General features: G+C 36.0%; 1 protein-coding gene across 1 annotated transcript; it reads right to left on the reverse strand.

Moving 5' to 3' along the window:
* Positions 1-11,195: 11,195 nt before the first annotated feature.
* LOC107763684 (abscisic stress-ripening protein 3) lies at positions 11,196-12,412 on the reverse strand. The gene is made up of 2 exons (XM_016582170.2): positions 12,104-12,412; positions 11,196-11,586 (listed from the first exon to the last, which is right to left on the reverse strand). Exons 1-2 carry the CDS (start codon positions 12,251-12,253, stop codon positions 11,404-11,406), a joined length of 333 nt encoding a protein of 110 aa, XP_016437656.1. The 5' UTR covers positions 12,254-12,412; the 3' UTR covers positions 11,196-11,403.
* Between the last annotated feature and the right edge of the window lie 3,139 nt (positions 12,413-15,551).

Below are 15,551 nucleotides of genomic sequence, written 5' to 3' on the forward strand. Positions count from 1 at the left end.
TGAGGTTATCCCTTTCTTTATTTTGCACGGCTCCGATTGTACGTAACATAAACAGACGAGCTTTCAAAGATACTCTACTCATAGAAGCTAGCATTACTTATATTGTTTCCCTTCTTATGGAAAGATTCATGTTGATATTGCTTCTCTTATTTTTATGTACCAAATGTTGTTAGTATTCTCTTAATCCTATAATATGTTTGATGGCGAGTTAGATCCTCTAATAGTGTATACGAAGGTTACCGACCTTACGTCACTCTGAAAGGTTCATATTGTGATTCCATAAGTCCAGCATACATTATATGTATGTACCTATTTTACTCTATCGATATAAGCTATAGTCGGTCGGGTATGACACCTATTGTGCAACCACTGATCAGTTGGGTTTTACCGAGCCTTATGATGGCCGGGTACGTTTTTACCGAGCCTATTACGGTCGGGTATGATATGATGATGATGATATATATATATATATATATATATATATATATATATATATATATATATATATATATATATATATATATATATATATATATATATATATATATATATATATATATATATATATATATATATATATATATATATATATATATATATATATATATATATATATATATATATATATTTACATTACTATTCTTAATTATGTTATCTTGCCTTACATACTAAGTACTTTGTTCGTACTGACGTCTCTTTTATTTGTGGATGTTGCATATCGTACTGCAGGTCCTGATAGAAAAGTAGACGAAGCTCCCTCACCACGGTAGACTGCTCAGTTCAGCGTTATTGGCGAGACCCCTTCTCTTGACTTGTTGTGGTCTTGGTATGCATTTTTGTTATAGATGTTATGGATAGGTCGGGGACTTTTTCCGACAATAGTCTAGCACTTATGTTTCTTTAGAGACTCATAGTGTCTCATGTATAGTTTTGGATAGCCTTGTCGGCCCATGTTATATGTGTTTATGTCATTATCTATCATTATTGGATGTTTATGATTCATGTCTACCATTTATGTTGACCTCGTTGGACCTTACAGATAATAAGAAAGGTTAGATAAAATGTACGTCGGTGCTCGGCAAGTATGGTCGGTTACCAGTCATGACCCTCCAGTTTGGGGTCGTGACAAACTTGGTATGAGAGCAAGTCTGTCCTAGGGGATGTCTTTGAGCCGTGTCTAGTAGAGGCTTGATTATGGATGTGTAGCGTGCCACATTCATAATCAGGAGGCTACATGACATTTAGGGTTGTTACCTTCCTTTTGAATCTAGATAATGCATTAGAGCCGAGTCGTAAGTGTTCATCTCTAATATTTACCCTATTTTATTTTAGTGATGCCTTCGACTGGAAAGCATGCGGATTGATACAGCTGCAGGAGAGGGTACCAGTCAGTTTCCTCTTGCTAGAGGGGGCCAGAATGAGGCTCAGGGCGAGATGCCGTCTCAGACCTCATCTACTCCGCCCCCTCAAGATGAGATTAGGATAGATCCAGCACCTCCAGTTCCTTCGTCTGGCACTACAGACCAAGATATGCAGAGTGCGGTGCAATTGTTGACTAGATTAGTATTTGTTCAGGCTCAGATGTAGAATATCAGTGCTGCTAATAAACCCGTTAGTGCGAGAGTTCGTGATTTTATTAATCTAGACCCTCCAGTATTTACCGGATCATACCCCAAGGAAGACCCGCAGACTTTTATTGATCGGGTTCATCGTACACTACGGGTTATGCACACTAGTAATACTGAGGCAGTAGAGTAGGCTTCTTATAGGTCACAGGATTTAGCAATTTTCTGGTATGACAGTTGGGAGAGATACAGGGGTCTGAATACTCCTCCAACTGTGTGGAAGGACTTTTCTGAGGCCTTTCTTCATCACTACTTGCCAGTTGAGATACGACGAGCTAGAGCTGATAAGTTCTTGAATTTTCGGCAAGGTAATATGAGTATGCGAGAGTATAGTATGCATTTTGATTCCTTAGCAAGGTATGCTCCCTATATGGTGGCCGAGATGAGCGATAGGGTGCACCTGTTCGTGAACAGGTTGGGACCACATCTGATAAATGAGTGCACGACAACCTCATTGGTGGAGGGCATGGATATTTCCAGTATTCAGGCTTATGCACAGCCACTGGAGGATAGTAAGCTCCAGCAGAGGGAAGATAGGGGCCAACATAAGAGGACGAGGTCCGCAAGGTATTCTGGTGACTTTAGGCCCCAATCTTTGAGGCGTTGAGCGCCACCCGTAGCTAGTACTCCTACACAGTTTTAGAGGCCTCGGTACGATCGATCTAGCTATTCTAGTCCAGGTCAGAGTTCACGGGCATCAAGCTCTCAATATCATAGGGATACTAGTCAGACGAGACCCCCAACACCCCGTTGTGATTAGTGCGGAAAGGCCTACTTTGGACTATGCCGTCGAGGTTCCGATGCGTGCTATTCTTGCGGACAGACTGGCCATGGTGTAGTCCTAACAGAGGAGGTGGTGGTATGGTGCAGCCAACTGGATATGTCTCTGGTTCTTCCTCATCAGTTCAATCTCCAACACGGGGTTTTCAGTAGTCGACCGTTCGTGGTAAATGTAGAGGTGCAGTGCCGAGTTTGAGTGGTACACAAAATCGAACGTATGCTCTAGCAGGTCGACAGGATCTTGAGTTATCTCCTGATGTTGTCATAGGTATATTGTCTGTGTTTTCTTATGATGTATATGCGCTGATTAATCCGGGATCTGCATTATCATATGTTACACCCTTTGTGGCTAATAAGTTAGGCATTGAACCTGAATTAATAAGTAAACCACTTGTGTTATCCACTCCGATAAGAGATTATGTGATTGCTAGAAGGGTATATAGAGGTTGCACAATGAAAATTTGTAGTCGTCAAACCTCAGAAAACCTATTTGAATTAGAAATGGTTGATTTTGATATGATAATGGGAATGGACTGGTTGGCATCATGTTATGCAAATGTTGATTGTTGTACAAAGATGGTTAGGTTTCAGTTTACCGGTGAACCCGTTATAGAATGGAAGGGAACATTGCTACACCGAAAGGTAGGTTTATTTCCTATCTAAAGGCAAGGAGGATGATCTCAAAAGGTTACATTTATCATATCGTTCGTGTTAGATATGTGGAGGAGAAGCCACTTACTCTACAATCAATCCCTGTGGATAATGAATTTCCAGATGTTTTCCCATATGAACTCCCAGGCCTTCCTCTTGAAAGAGATTGAGTTTAACATTGAAGTGTTACCTAATACTCGGCCGATCTCTATCCCTCCGTACAGGATGGCTCCAGCTAAGTTGCGAGAGTTGAAGGCACAATTGAAGGACTTGCTGGATAAGGGCTTCATTAGGCCTAGAACTTAACCTTGGGGTGCGCCGGTCTTGTTTGTGTGGAAGAAGGATGGGTCGTTAAGGATGTGTATCGATTATCGACAGTTGAATAAGGTTACTATAAAGAACAAGCATCCACTTCCAAGGATTGACGACATGTTTGACCAACTCCAGGGTGCTAAGTATTTCTCCAAGATTGACTTACGTTCAATGTATCATCAGGTGAGGATTAAGGAGAAAGATATTCCGAACACGACTTTCCAAACAAGATATGGGCACTTTGAGTTCTTGGTGATGTCGTTCGGGCTAACAAATGCCCCAACAGCTTTTATGGATCTCATGAATAGTGTATTCAGACCCTATGTTGACGTGTTCGTGATCGTATTCATTTATAAAATTCTGGTGTATTCTCGTTCGGAGGCGGAACATGTGGGCCACTTACGGATAGTATTACAGACCCTTCATGATCGTAATTTATATGCTAAGCTCTCCAAATATGAATTCTGGCTGAACTCAGTAGCACTCATTGACCATGTGATATCTGACGAGGGTATTAGTGTTAACACTCAGAAGATAGATGCAATGAAGAATTGGCCGAGACCTACAACACTGTCAGAAGTCCACAGCTTCCTGGGGCTAGTAGGATATTATAGGCGGTTTGTAGAAGGTTTTTCCTCTATATCAGCACCATTGACTAAGTTAACACAGAAAGCTACCAAGTTCTTGTAGTCTGACGCTTGTGAACGTAGTTTTCAGGAGCTAAAGAATTGGTTGACATTTGCGCCAGTGCTCACTCTCCTAGAAGGAACAGAAGGTTATGTGGTATATTGTGATGCCTCGGGTATAGGTTTGAGGTGCGTATTGATGAAACGTGGGAAGGTGATTGCTTATGCATCGAGACAACTGAAGAAACATGAAAAGAATTACCCAACTCATGATTTGGAATTGGCTGCAGTAATATATGCTTTGAAGATAGGGCGACACTACTTATATGGCATCCATGTTGACATCTACACAAATCACAAAAGTTTACAATACATCTTGAAGCAGAAGGAGTTGAATTTGAGACAACGTAGGTGGCTTGAATTACTGAAAGACTATGATGTCGAGATATTGTACCACCCCGGTAAAGCCAATATTGTGGCAAACGCTCTCAGTCGTAATTCAATGAGAAGCTTAGTACACATTGAGGCAGGTAGACAGGGGTTGACTAAAGAGCTTCATCAGCTGTCCAATATGAGAGTAGATTATTAGACTCTGATGACGGAGGTGTTACTGTATAAAATACATCGGAATCATCTTTGATAGCCGAGGTAAAAGCACAACAAAATAAAGATCCTACCTTAGTACGATTGAGAGAGGACATTCAACATCGTAAGATTACGGCTTTTGAAAGTAGAGGAGATGGGGAACTGAGATACCAGGGCCGACTATGTGTGCCTAATGTGGTAGGGTTGCGAGAGAAGATTATGACTGAGATTCATCAGTCCCGATATTCCATCCATATCGGCTCGACAAAGATGTATCATGACGTTAAGGAGCAGTATTGGAGGGATACCATGAAGAAGTCTATTGCAAAATTTGTAGCCCAGCTTCCTAATTGTCAACAAGTAAAGATCGAGCATCAGAAACCTGGTGGATTGATTCAAAATATAGAGATTCCGACCTGGAAATGGGAGGTGATAAATATGGACTTCATTATTTGATTACCTCGCTCTTATTATAAGTTTGACTCCATCTAGGTGATAGTTGATCGACTTCCAAAATCTGCCCATTTTCTACCAGTTAATACAACTTACACGGCTGAAGATTTTACGAAGTTGTATATCAAGGAGATTGTTAGGCTTCATGGTGTGCCAATATCTATTATATTATACCTAGGAGCTCAATTTACAGCTAACTATTGGAGGTCTTTTCGCATTTTATCCACAAACTGACGGACAGGTTGAACGTACCATTCAGACACTTGAAGATATGCTACAAGCATGTTTTCTAGATTTCAAGGGGAATTTGATGACCGTCTGCCACTCATAGAATTCGCCTACAATAATAGCTACCATTCCAGTATTAAAATGGCCTCGTACGAGGCACTGAACGGGAGGAGATGTAGTCACCAGTTGGATGTGTCGAAATCGGTGAAACAGAATTATATGGTCTAGATTTGATTCACCAAGCCATTGATAAGGTGAAAGTGATACACGAGAGACTAAGGACGGTGCAAAATAGGCAAAAGTCTTATTCTGATATCCGACGTCGTGATCTGGAGTTAGAGGTTGGTGATTAGGTTTTCCTGAGGATCTCACCGATGAAAGGTGTTATGCGTTTTGGGAAAAAAGGTAAGATGAGTCCGCGGTATATCGGGCCATACAAAATTCTTCGACGAATTGGACAGGTTGCTTATGAGTTAGAATTGCCATCCGAACTGGAATTTGTCCACCCGGTATTCCATGTATCTATATTAAGGAAATGTATTGGAGACCCTTCTTGGATCGTCCCTATCAAAGATGTACAAGTTACAGAGGATCTATCATATGAAGAAGTGCCAGTGGCTATATTAGATCGACAAGTCTGTAAGCTGAGGACAAAGAATGTAGCCTCCATCAAAGTATTGTGAAGGAACAAGAATAAGGAAAAAATGACATGGGAAGCAGAAGAAGAGATGAAGTCTAGATACCTTTACATGTTCTAGATTAATGGTTCTTAATAGCTGACCCTTACATATACTCTTCACCTCGTACGTGTATCCTAAAGCATTTTCTGTTTATCCTTAGATAACGAGGATACGGGTAGAACGCAAAATGCAACGGAAACTGAAACGGCTCTATGAGGTAAACAATAGCCTGAGAATACTCTTCCTTAATAAAAATTGGTAATACTCAGCTAATGTACATATCTATAATGCTTTGTATAGCCTTGTGAGGCTGCATGCCGGGTTTAACTGCTTACAGGTTTGGCTAGTGTCCATTTTATATGAGTTAGACTCCCCATAAACTCTTACATTCGAGGACGAATGTTCCTGGGGGGGAAGGATGTAACATACCGCACCTGGGCATTAGGATACGCCATAGTAAATTCATATAAACTTGAAGGGATTAAGGTTACTCATGTGGTTATAGGAAATTTATGACTGTGTTAACAAAGACCCTGTAATTTTGACAACCTTTTAGTAAAGATTTGATAAGTTTGCTTTTATGTAGTTATTGTTATTTTTACTTTTGGATGTGCATTAAATTAAGTACATGATATACGGAAGTTTATAAATGAGATTTTTCTTTATTAGAAAAATAGAAATTATTTTCTCATAAAGCGAGAAATTTATTTTTTTTATCGTTTTAAGAACTTATAGTAGAAAAATTTGTATTTTGATATTATGTTGGGAAAAATTAGAATTTGATATGATAGTTTTTTTAATCAATGTCCTAACCTTTATAAAATATTAACATATTTATTTTGTTACCATGTATAATAATTGCCAATTAATAGATAAGTTTGTAAATAACATTAGCTACTTATTTTACTAGATAAATATTAACATTTTTGGAATAAAGTATTTTATCAAAGTAGTTATAGTAATCTGTTTAAGAGACTTCCTAGTGCTACGTGACAGGTGATGATATTTTACTCAATTAGAAAGTAGTGGAGTTGGTAGGACAAATCATTTCAATTGGTAATTATTATACTTGGTAACAAAATAAATATGTTAATATTTTATAAAGGTTAGGACATTATATATATTCTAAATACTTTGACTTCTTCTACACTAAGAAATAGACTTTTGCAATAGTTTGGTGATGGGATGTATTTCAACCAAACATATCTTCTATATACATAGTGCTTAAGACACTTTATCATTGGAAAATGGGGGAATCGTTAGATACATATATTTACACTCCACCAACTACGTGGGGAGAAATTCTATATTGCTCATCCCTTTTTTCCTAAAGTAGTGAAGTGCTCAAAGTTTCCTTCTACGTACAACTTCTCCATATTTTCATACATCTAGTTAAGGTAAGTCTTATTTTAAGGCATGTAATTATTGAGAACTCACGGGACGGTGATCGGAAGTCGTGAGTTCAAGTCAAAATAATTGTATAAATAGGTTACGGGCTCCTTTCGTATGGTATGGAGATTGGTGGTAGTGTGATAGCTCGTGTAGAGCTTGGTTGTTGTTAAAAGGAGGTCGGTGTGGAGTACACCATTGTATAGAGCCTCGGGAGCTTTTCGCTCTTTGATTGCTTGATGCTAGTATTGGCATAGCGGTAGTTTTTAATTGATGTTGGGGTTGTGTTGTTATTATTATGCTTTGTGAATTTGAAAGAAGAAAGTGTATAAAGATATTATATACGAGCGTATATTAGTTGTTGTTGGCTATAATAACTTGTGGGAAGTCATATAAATAAGGGAGGTGCTACCCGTTTTATTATAAAATAGGTCGTGATCGACATATAATAGTTACGACGCTTAAAAGATAATGATAGTATCGTTTCTCTTATTGTAAGACTAAGGAGTCATGACCTTTGCATAGCTTGAGTTTGGGCAGTATATATAAGGTATGTGACGCTATCTCTTTCTTTCTTTTGCACGGCTCGGATTGTACGTAACATAAACGGACGAGCTTCCAAATATACTCTACTCATAGAAGCTAGCAGTACTTAGATTCATGTTGATGTTGCTTCTCTTATTTTTATGTACCAAATATTGTTAGTATTCCTTGAATCCTATAATATGTATGATAGCGAGTTAAATCCTCTAATAACGTATACGAAGGTAACCGACCTTACGTCACTCCGAAAAGTTCATAATGTGATTCCATAAGTCCAGCATGCATTATATGTATGTACCTATTTTACTCTACCGATCCGCGCTATAGTCGGTCGGGTATGATATTTACCGAGCTCCACATGGCCGGGTACGATTCTACCGAGCCTTATGACGGCCAGGTACATTTTTACCGAGCCTATTATGGCTGGGTATGATATGATGATGATGATGCCCACAGAGGCGTGTGTGTGTGTGTGTATATATATATATATATATATATATATATATATATATATATATATATATATATATATATATATATATATATATATATATATTATGCATTTCATATCAAGTCGCCCTCAGAGGCACTCAGATGTTACAAGTGGTATTTTCTCTATCTCTTTTTACATTGCTATTCTTAATTATGTTATCCTGCCTTACATACTGAGTACTTTGTTCGTACTGACGTCTGCAGGTCCTGATAGAAAAGTAGACGAACCTCCCTCACCACGGTAGACTGCTTAGTTCAGCGTTATTAGCGAGACCCCTTCTCTAGACTTGCTGTGGTCTTGGTACGCATTTTTATTATAGACGTTATGGGTAGGTCGGGGCCTTGTTCCGACAATGTTCCAGCACTTATGTTTCTTTAGAGGCTCATAGACGGATGTCATCTCATGTATAGTTTTGGATAGACTTGTCGATCGGTTTTGTTGTATATAGCTTTACGATAGCCTTGTCGGCCCATGTTATATGTGTTTATGTCGGTATCTATCATTGTTGGTTGTTTGTGATTCATGTCTACCATTTATATTGACCTCGTTGGACTTTACAGATAATAAGAAAGGTTAGATAAAATGTACGTCGGTGCTCAGCAAGTATGTCCGTTTACCAGTCATGACCCTCCAGTTTGGGGTCGTGACACGAAAGAAGAAAACGGGGTTAATTCATCTCTTCACGTAGCTTCAATTAACGTACTCTCCAAAAAATGAGGGGACTATCTGTGTACGGGTAAAATCGGGGGGAATGTTTTCCCCGATTCCCCGATGAGAGAACAAAGGGGAAGCACAGATCGATGTGATTATAATCGAGGTCGAGAACCTCTCATATTAAGACCCGGGAAGAATGAACGATGTATTGGAGATCGGATACGGTAAGGCGACGTACCCCGGATCAAGTATGACTTTTGTACCTCGGGAGACACAGTGAACGGTTATGCATGACGGATAGGGGACCGTAATATTTTTCTTCAACCGGATTTTATGGCGCGAATCCCGTTCGGTGTTCATTATAAATCAACAACTACCGGAAAAATAAGATTTTTATATTTTTTAGACTTGTTCTAGAATTGAAATTCTCTTACTATATAAAGGAAAAGTTTTTCTTTAGTCTGATATATTGTAACACGCATTTCAAAGCAGTAAAAAATTACTTTTATCTTCTAGCAACTGTTCAAAGCATTATTCACTTGTTCTTTTTGCGCGCACGATCGGGCTTGTATCGAGCGTCCGATCACGAGTTATACTGTTCAATCTTAGATGAGGCTTGGTCATTACATTGTGATTGGTTTGATCGTTTATTCTATCATTAATTTATCTATTTGTTGTCCTTAATTATTCGTATTGAATTAAATCATGTATCCTTTAAACCGCGTATAAATTTAATTGTTACTCATTTTTTGGGGTAAACAATAGTGTAGTTGAAGTTATTTAGATTTTCTTCCCCGGTATCAATCACCATCACCTTTTTTTTATCCTCAAGTCGGAGGAGCTGCATAATTAGATGGCGAAGATCATTTGAATTATCCACCAAAAGATGGATCACTTAGCTATTAAGGTCTCTTGTATATATGGCGACAAACATAAGTGGCAAAGGAGAAACAACAGTACCAGAAGATGAAAATGCCATGTAAGTATCAATCAAAGTCACGTTTTCTTTTCTAATATTTCTGTTTTTAAATAAGTTATATGATACGGAGTATTTTTTTCAGTTTGGAAAAAGTTACTAGAATTTATTAGAAAGACATCTTCAACAGATGGCGCGCAGTCATGAAAAGATACTAGCTAATTTAGTGCACCGACAGTTATAGATTTTATTTATACTATCCGATTAAACGTGCTATTTGTATATCATGTCCCTTTATAATTTTAAATTTAAAAAAAATGACCTTTTTAGATCTCTTAGGTGTAAAAGACAGATATCTTACGTGTAAAAATAAATCTCTCATATATAAAAAAAAAGGTAGGATCGTAAAACTAAAAACAAGTTTGTAAAGAGCAAAAAAAACCAATTTAACTGACTTACAACAATATATAATTTGTACAACAAATCTGATATGATCCACTTAAATATTGACAAATAACTTAAAATTTTATAAATATATTTGTTTAGGTAAAATGGTTTTAAATAAAAATTGGTTTAGCTGTCGGTATTAGGGTTTGCACTCAACTAATCAAGATTCGAGTTTGTGGCACTCATGTAAGGGGAAGCAATTTTTATTAAGTATTTTTTCATGGCTTTTTCATGGCTCCAAATCGAAGACTTCTATTTAAGGATGATTTTAATCTTTATCTATCTCACCAGGAAGATTTTAATCTTATCTATCTCACCACATTCCTCAGTTATATATGCTTGCTGTTTATTTACATCAAACCATAATAATTACATGCATGCCACATGAATATATGTGGTTATCATTCAATTATAATTAATTAATATATAGTTTAATCTTAACTTATTACTTAATCATAATAAAGTATATAATTTGATATAACCAACCGATGCAGATTAGCTTTTACGAAAAGAATGTAGGTGGAACAAAGCCCGAACTAATAGTCAACATGAAGTAGCTTCACAACACGCGAATGCGAACACGCATAAATGAGAAGTGGCCATTTGTGTGACTAGTTATCGATTAAATAAATTAGATTGATTGTAGTTGGAATTTCGTGCCATAGTCAATTTAGATTAGAAAATCACTTAACCGTGTAAATATCGAACATAGATTTTAAGAGGTTAAGATGTCATTAACTTATTTTGAACATAAGGAAGAAGAGAGATTTGAGTCTCAAATACCAAATTAACTCATACAAGAAAAAGTCAAGATTGCACCAAATCAAAAGGCGAACAACATATATAGCAATACCAAAGCAATCCATATTACAGAGAGTACTGGATATAAAACACGTACATACTCCATTTTTGTTTATTTTAGGCAGTTCCAGTATAAGACATTACAGCACCAATATAGTAATACAGAGAATTAAAAACACAAAGAAATATACTGAAAATAGGAGTTCAAAAGCAGTTAAATTTAGAAGAGGTGGTGGTGTTTTCCTCCTTCAGCTTCCTTTTGCTCTTTCTTGGCATCCTTCTTATCATGGTGTTCATGGAATGCAAATCCACCTGCCCCAACTGCAGCAGCAGCTGCTATCTCTTCCTCTATCTTGTGTTTGTGTGCATGCTCTGGATCTTTCTTTGCCTTGTGCTTCTCATGCTAAAATATTTTATCAAAATAAAAGAAGAGTAAGAAAATTGAAGAAATAAACTCAATCAAGATAATTGAAGAGGAGCCCTGGAGCACCGGGTAAGGTTGTCTCCCTGTGATCTATAGGTCACGGGTTCAAGCCGTATAAGCAGTCATTAATATTTGCATTAGTGGTGGACTATCTACATCACGCCTTTTGGGGTTCAGCCGTTTCTTGAACCCTGCGCAAATGCGAGATGCTTTGTATACAAGGAAACCCTGCACAAATACGTGATGCTTTGTGTACAAGGGACAAATATACTTCTTTTAAGGAGCATATATAGCGCAATTCCATATAAGGTATTGTAACATTTTTGCTAATATCCACGTCTAGCGAACAAAAGTGAAAAACAAAAAGAAATTCTCTTACTCCTTGTAAAACTAATTAAAGTGAAAATTCATAACCTAGCTATTCAATACCTATGTGAACCTATCTCAACTAGGAAATTTATGTTAGTTTATAAATTAAATAAAAAGATATACGTACCAGGGCAAAAGCACCAGCAGCAGCAGCACCAAGTTCACCAACTTTCTCGAGATGACTGTGGTGCTTGACTTCTTTTTCATAATCGACAGGACCCTCTTCCTCCTCCTTGTTCTTATGGTGGAACAGATGATGGTGCTTCTCTTCGGCCATGGCGCTAGTGGTTTTGAAGACTGTCAAAATGTGACTATGACTTTACGAAAAATGGCAATTCGGAAGTGGTTGATGCTTAGTATTTTGATTTGTGGACGTTTTTCTAGTGCATTATTTATAGCTGATGAATTGCTAACTTGGTCCAAAAATAGCTGGCGTGAGTAAGGAGAAAATGTTGTGAAAGGGATTTGAATATTTGTCCATGTGGATTAGGTGGCACCTTTATCAATTCTTACGATTTTTTTATATATCATTTTTCTTAGAGAAACTTAAGCTTGATTTTTTTTTTTATAGATAATTTACTTGGGTGAACGTGAGAAATTTCGATATTAATTACTCTTACTTTATTATGAAAAAATTATGCGACACAAAATATGTATATATACTAGTATTTACATTCGTAGTTATACTTTAAGAAAATTGACATTCATAGCTATATTTGAATTTTATTGCAAATCCATATGTAGTAGTAAAATAAGAGGTCAATTTTTTGAACTGAAACAAAAGAGCAACAAGCTCTCGTAGCCCAATAGGATAGAACACCTACTTAGTAAGCAGAGGTCTTGAATTTGACTCTCAACGAGATTATTCTATTTTTTTGTATTTCTATATTTCGCCTTGGTTACAGTCGATACATTGTATCTTTTGTATATACCACTATAGTTTACCTTGCTTTATGAAACTATAGTTACATATATATTAATTAGGCTCTAAATTATAGTGTTTTATGAAACTTCCTCATTTATTTGTAACTAAGTGAGGTTTTGACTGTGATATATACCTGTGTCCAGTTCAATCCAAAAAATTTTATTTACTTAAAGAGCCCTCTGGGAATTAAGCAACCGGATCAAATAAGTTCAATAATTGTCGAAGGAAAATGTCAATGGAAACACATAGCTATGAAAATTCCTTTCTTTTATATAAATAACAAAACACGTGATTCGTCATTTCCTGCTCAAACTTCTTCTTTTTTTCGTGTGTAGGGGCAGAATTATTCATCAGCACTCATTTAAGCCCCCCAAAAAAAAAAGTTACAAAGAGGAGGACTGTGAGAATTGAACCTACACTTATTATATGTGTAGGGCAGAATCAATCATCAACACCCATTTACTATTCCTTATATATATCCTATTATTATCCCTAATTGTTTCCTTCGTGAGAATACTTTTAATATTTTGCCCATCGCACTACGTGCATATTTATAGGGGCAAAGGGGACTTTTTCCAGTTTTATTTTCTTGAAAAAATAAGTGGGCATTTGGACATAAGAATTGTAAAATTTCGGAAAAAATAAAATTTGTATTTGAAAATTAGAGTTGTGTTTGGACATGAATACAATTTGGAGCTAATAACTTTTTGAAGTTTTCAAATTCCGAAAATTTTGAAATTTTCATGGCCAAACACTAATTTCAAAAAAAAAAAAAGTAAAAAAGAATCTTTTTTTAGTGCCAAACGGGCCCTAAAATATTTATGGTATATTCGTGCTTGTTGATTTTCCATTGGTCTTCCAAATTTATTTTCAGACAATTGAGAGGCCAAATCTGTGCAGATCTCAATTATTCCTTCTTTGTACTGTAGAAATTGAAGCTGAACGATTATCTCCTTAAAGCAAACTCATACTTTTGTTCATGATCATAGGAACATGCCTCTCATGTTCTTGAAAGATATTCTATGTTATAGTTTGTCTAGTTTAATATGAGTGTGGGGTACGTAAGAGGTTTTACCCGCACCTAATATTTTCACTAATTTAATAAATACAAAATAAGTGTCTTTTATATACCATTTTTACTTAATTATAACTAGATCATAAGTATTCTTATTTTAATTTTTAACTGATAAAATTAAATTAATTACATATAATTAATTTTTATATGTGTGTGTCCCCTCTCAATTAACCAATGCTTCCCTTTATCTTTGACATGGTCAAACAAGCATAGTCAGCATAACTCCACCACCACTCCAAAACCCTCAACCCCCCCCCCCCACCCCACCCCCACCCCCACCCCCACCCCAAGAAAGAAAGAAAAATAACAGAAGATATGAAAATTGAAATTACTGACAGAAATCATTTTTTTTATCCACGACCAATCACTATCACCTTATCTTCTAATTAAGTTGGAGAAACAAGATCATTAAATAGAGAAAATTGGGGTTTTTGTGATTTATATCCCCTAGTGTATGTGCTTTTGGGAGATTACACCCTATTCTTTAATTAAAGTTTTGGCCCCAAACATCACCTATAATTTGGACCTCGGATTGTTATATTTTTTCCAAATTCATCTTGGAAAAGGAGGAGGGCAAAAGTAGAAAACGTTGAGGATAATATGGGCTTAAAAGTAGTGTAATTAGTAATGTTGGGTCTTATTTCCATGTAGGGGTGTACAAAGAAAATCGATAAGCTGCACCAAACCGATAATGCAAGTCAAACCGAAAAAAAATATGATGTGATTTGGTTTGATTTGGTTTGATATTTAAAAAAAAAATACCGACCATAATTGGTTTGGTTTGGTTTTAACTAAAAAAGGTCAAATCGAAACCAAACCAACCCAATAATACATTTATACAATTTTTAAAAATATTTAACATATAAATATTAATTATAATATAATTTATAAATATTTTTTAAACTTTTTCACAGTTTTATCTTTTAACGTATTATTTCAAGTTTGCACTTAACATTCTCGAATGCTGAATAAATTTTATAATCCATAAATGTAGTAACTCAAACAAAGTTCAAATCAACATTAATGCGAACAAAAGAATTTCAATTCAACACTAGGAATAACGATAGTGTTGGATATCTATTTTTTAATTTTACATTGGTTTATGTAAAAATGCATAACTTAGTGTATCTTTTTCTTTAGTGCTTAGTTATGTAATTAATAGTACTTATTAGCTATACTTTTTTTAGCATGACCTATATAGTATTTTTAGATTATGTTCATTTTTATTATGACTTATTAATTAGTACTATTTGCTTTATGCAATTTTATTATCTTTGTTATTGAATATTTTAGTATAATGTTGTGACTTATCACATGTTATTGTATTATTTTCTTGAAAAATACACTATATTATTGTATCTTACTAGGACTAAAAAAATATTTGGAGTACAAGTTACATATTTTGTGCTATAAAAATTTTACCGGGAAAAAATTCGAAAACTCGAAAAAACCCGAAAATCCGAGAAAATCCGAGATTGAAAAATCCGATTTTGTTGGTTTTGTTTGACTTATAGATTTATAAACCCGAAACCATTGATTTGATTTGATAATTAAGAAATCTGAACCAACCCGACA

Source organism: Nicotiana tabacum, chromosome 12 (genome assembly GCF_000715075.1).
Source record: "Nicotiana tabacum cultivar K326 chromosome 12, ASM71507v2, whole genome shotgun sequence".
Taxonomy (NCBI): domain Eukaryota; kingdom Viridiplantae; phylum Streptophyta; class Magnoliopsida; order Solanales; family Solanaceae; genus Nicotiana; species Nicotiana tabacum.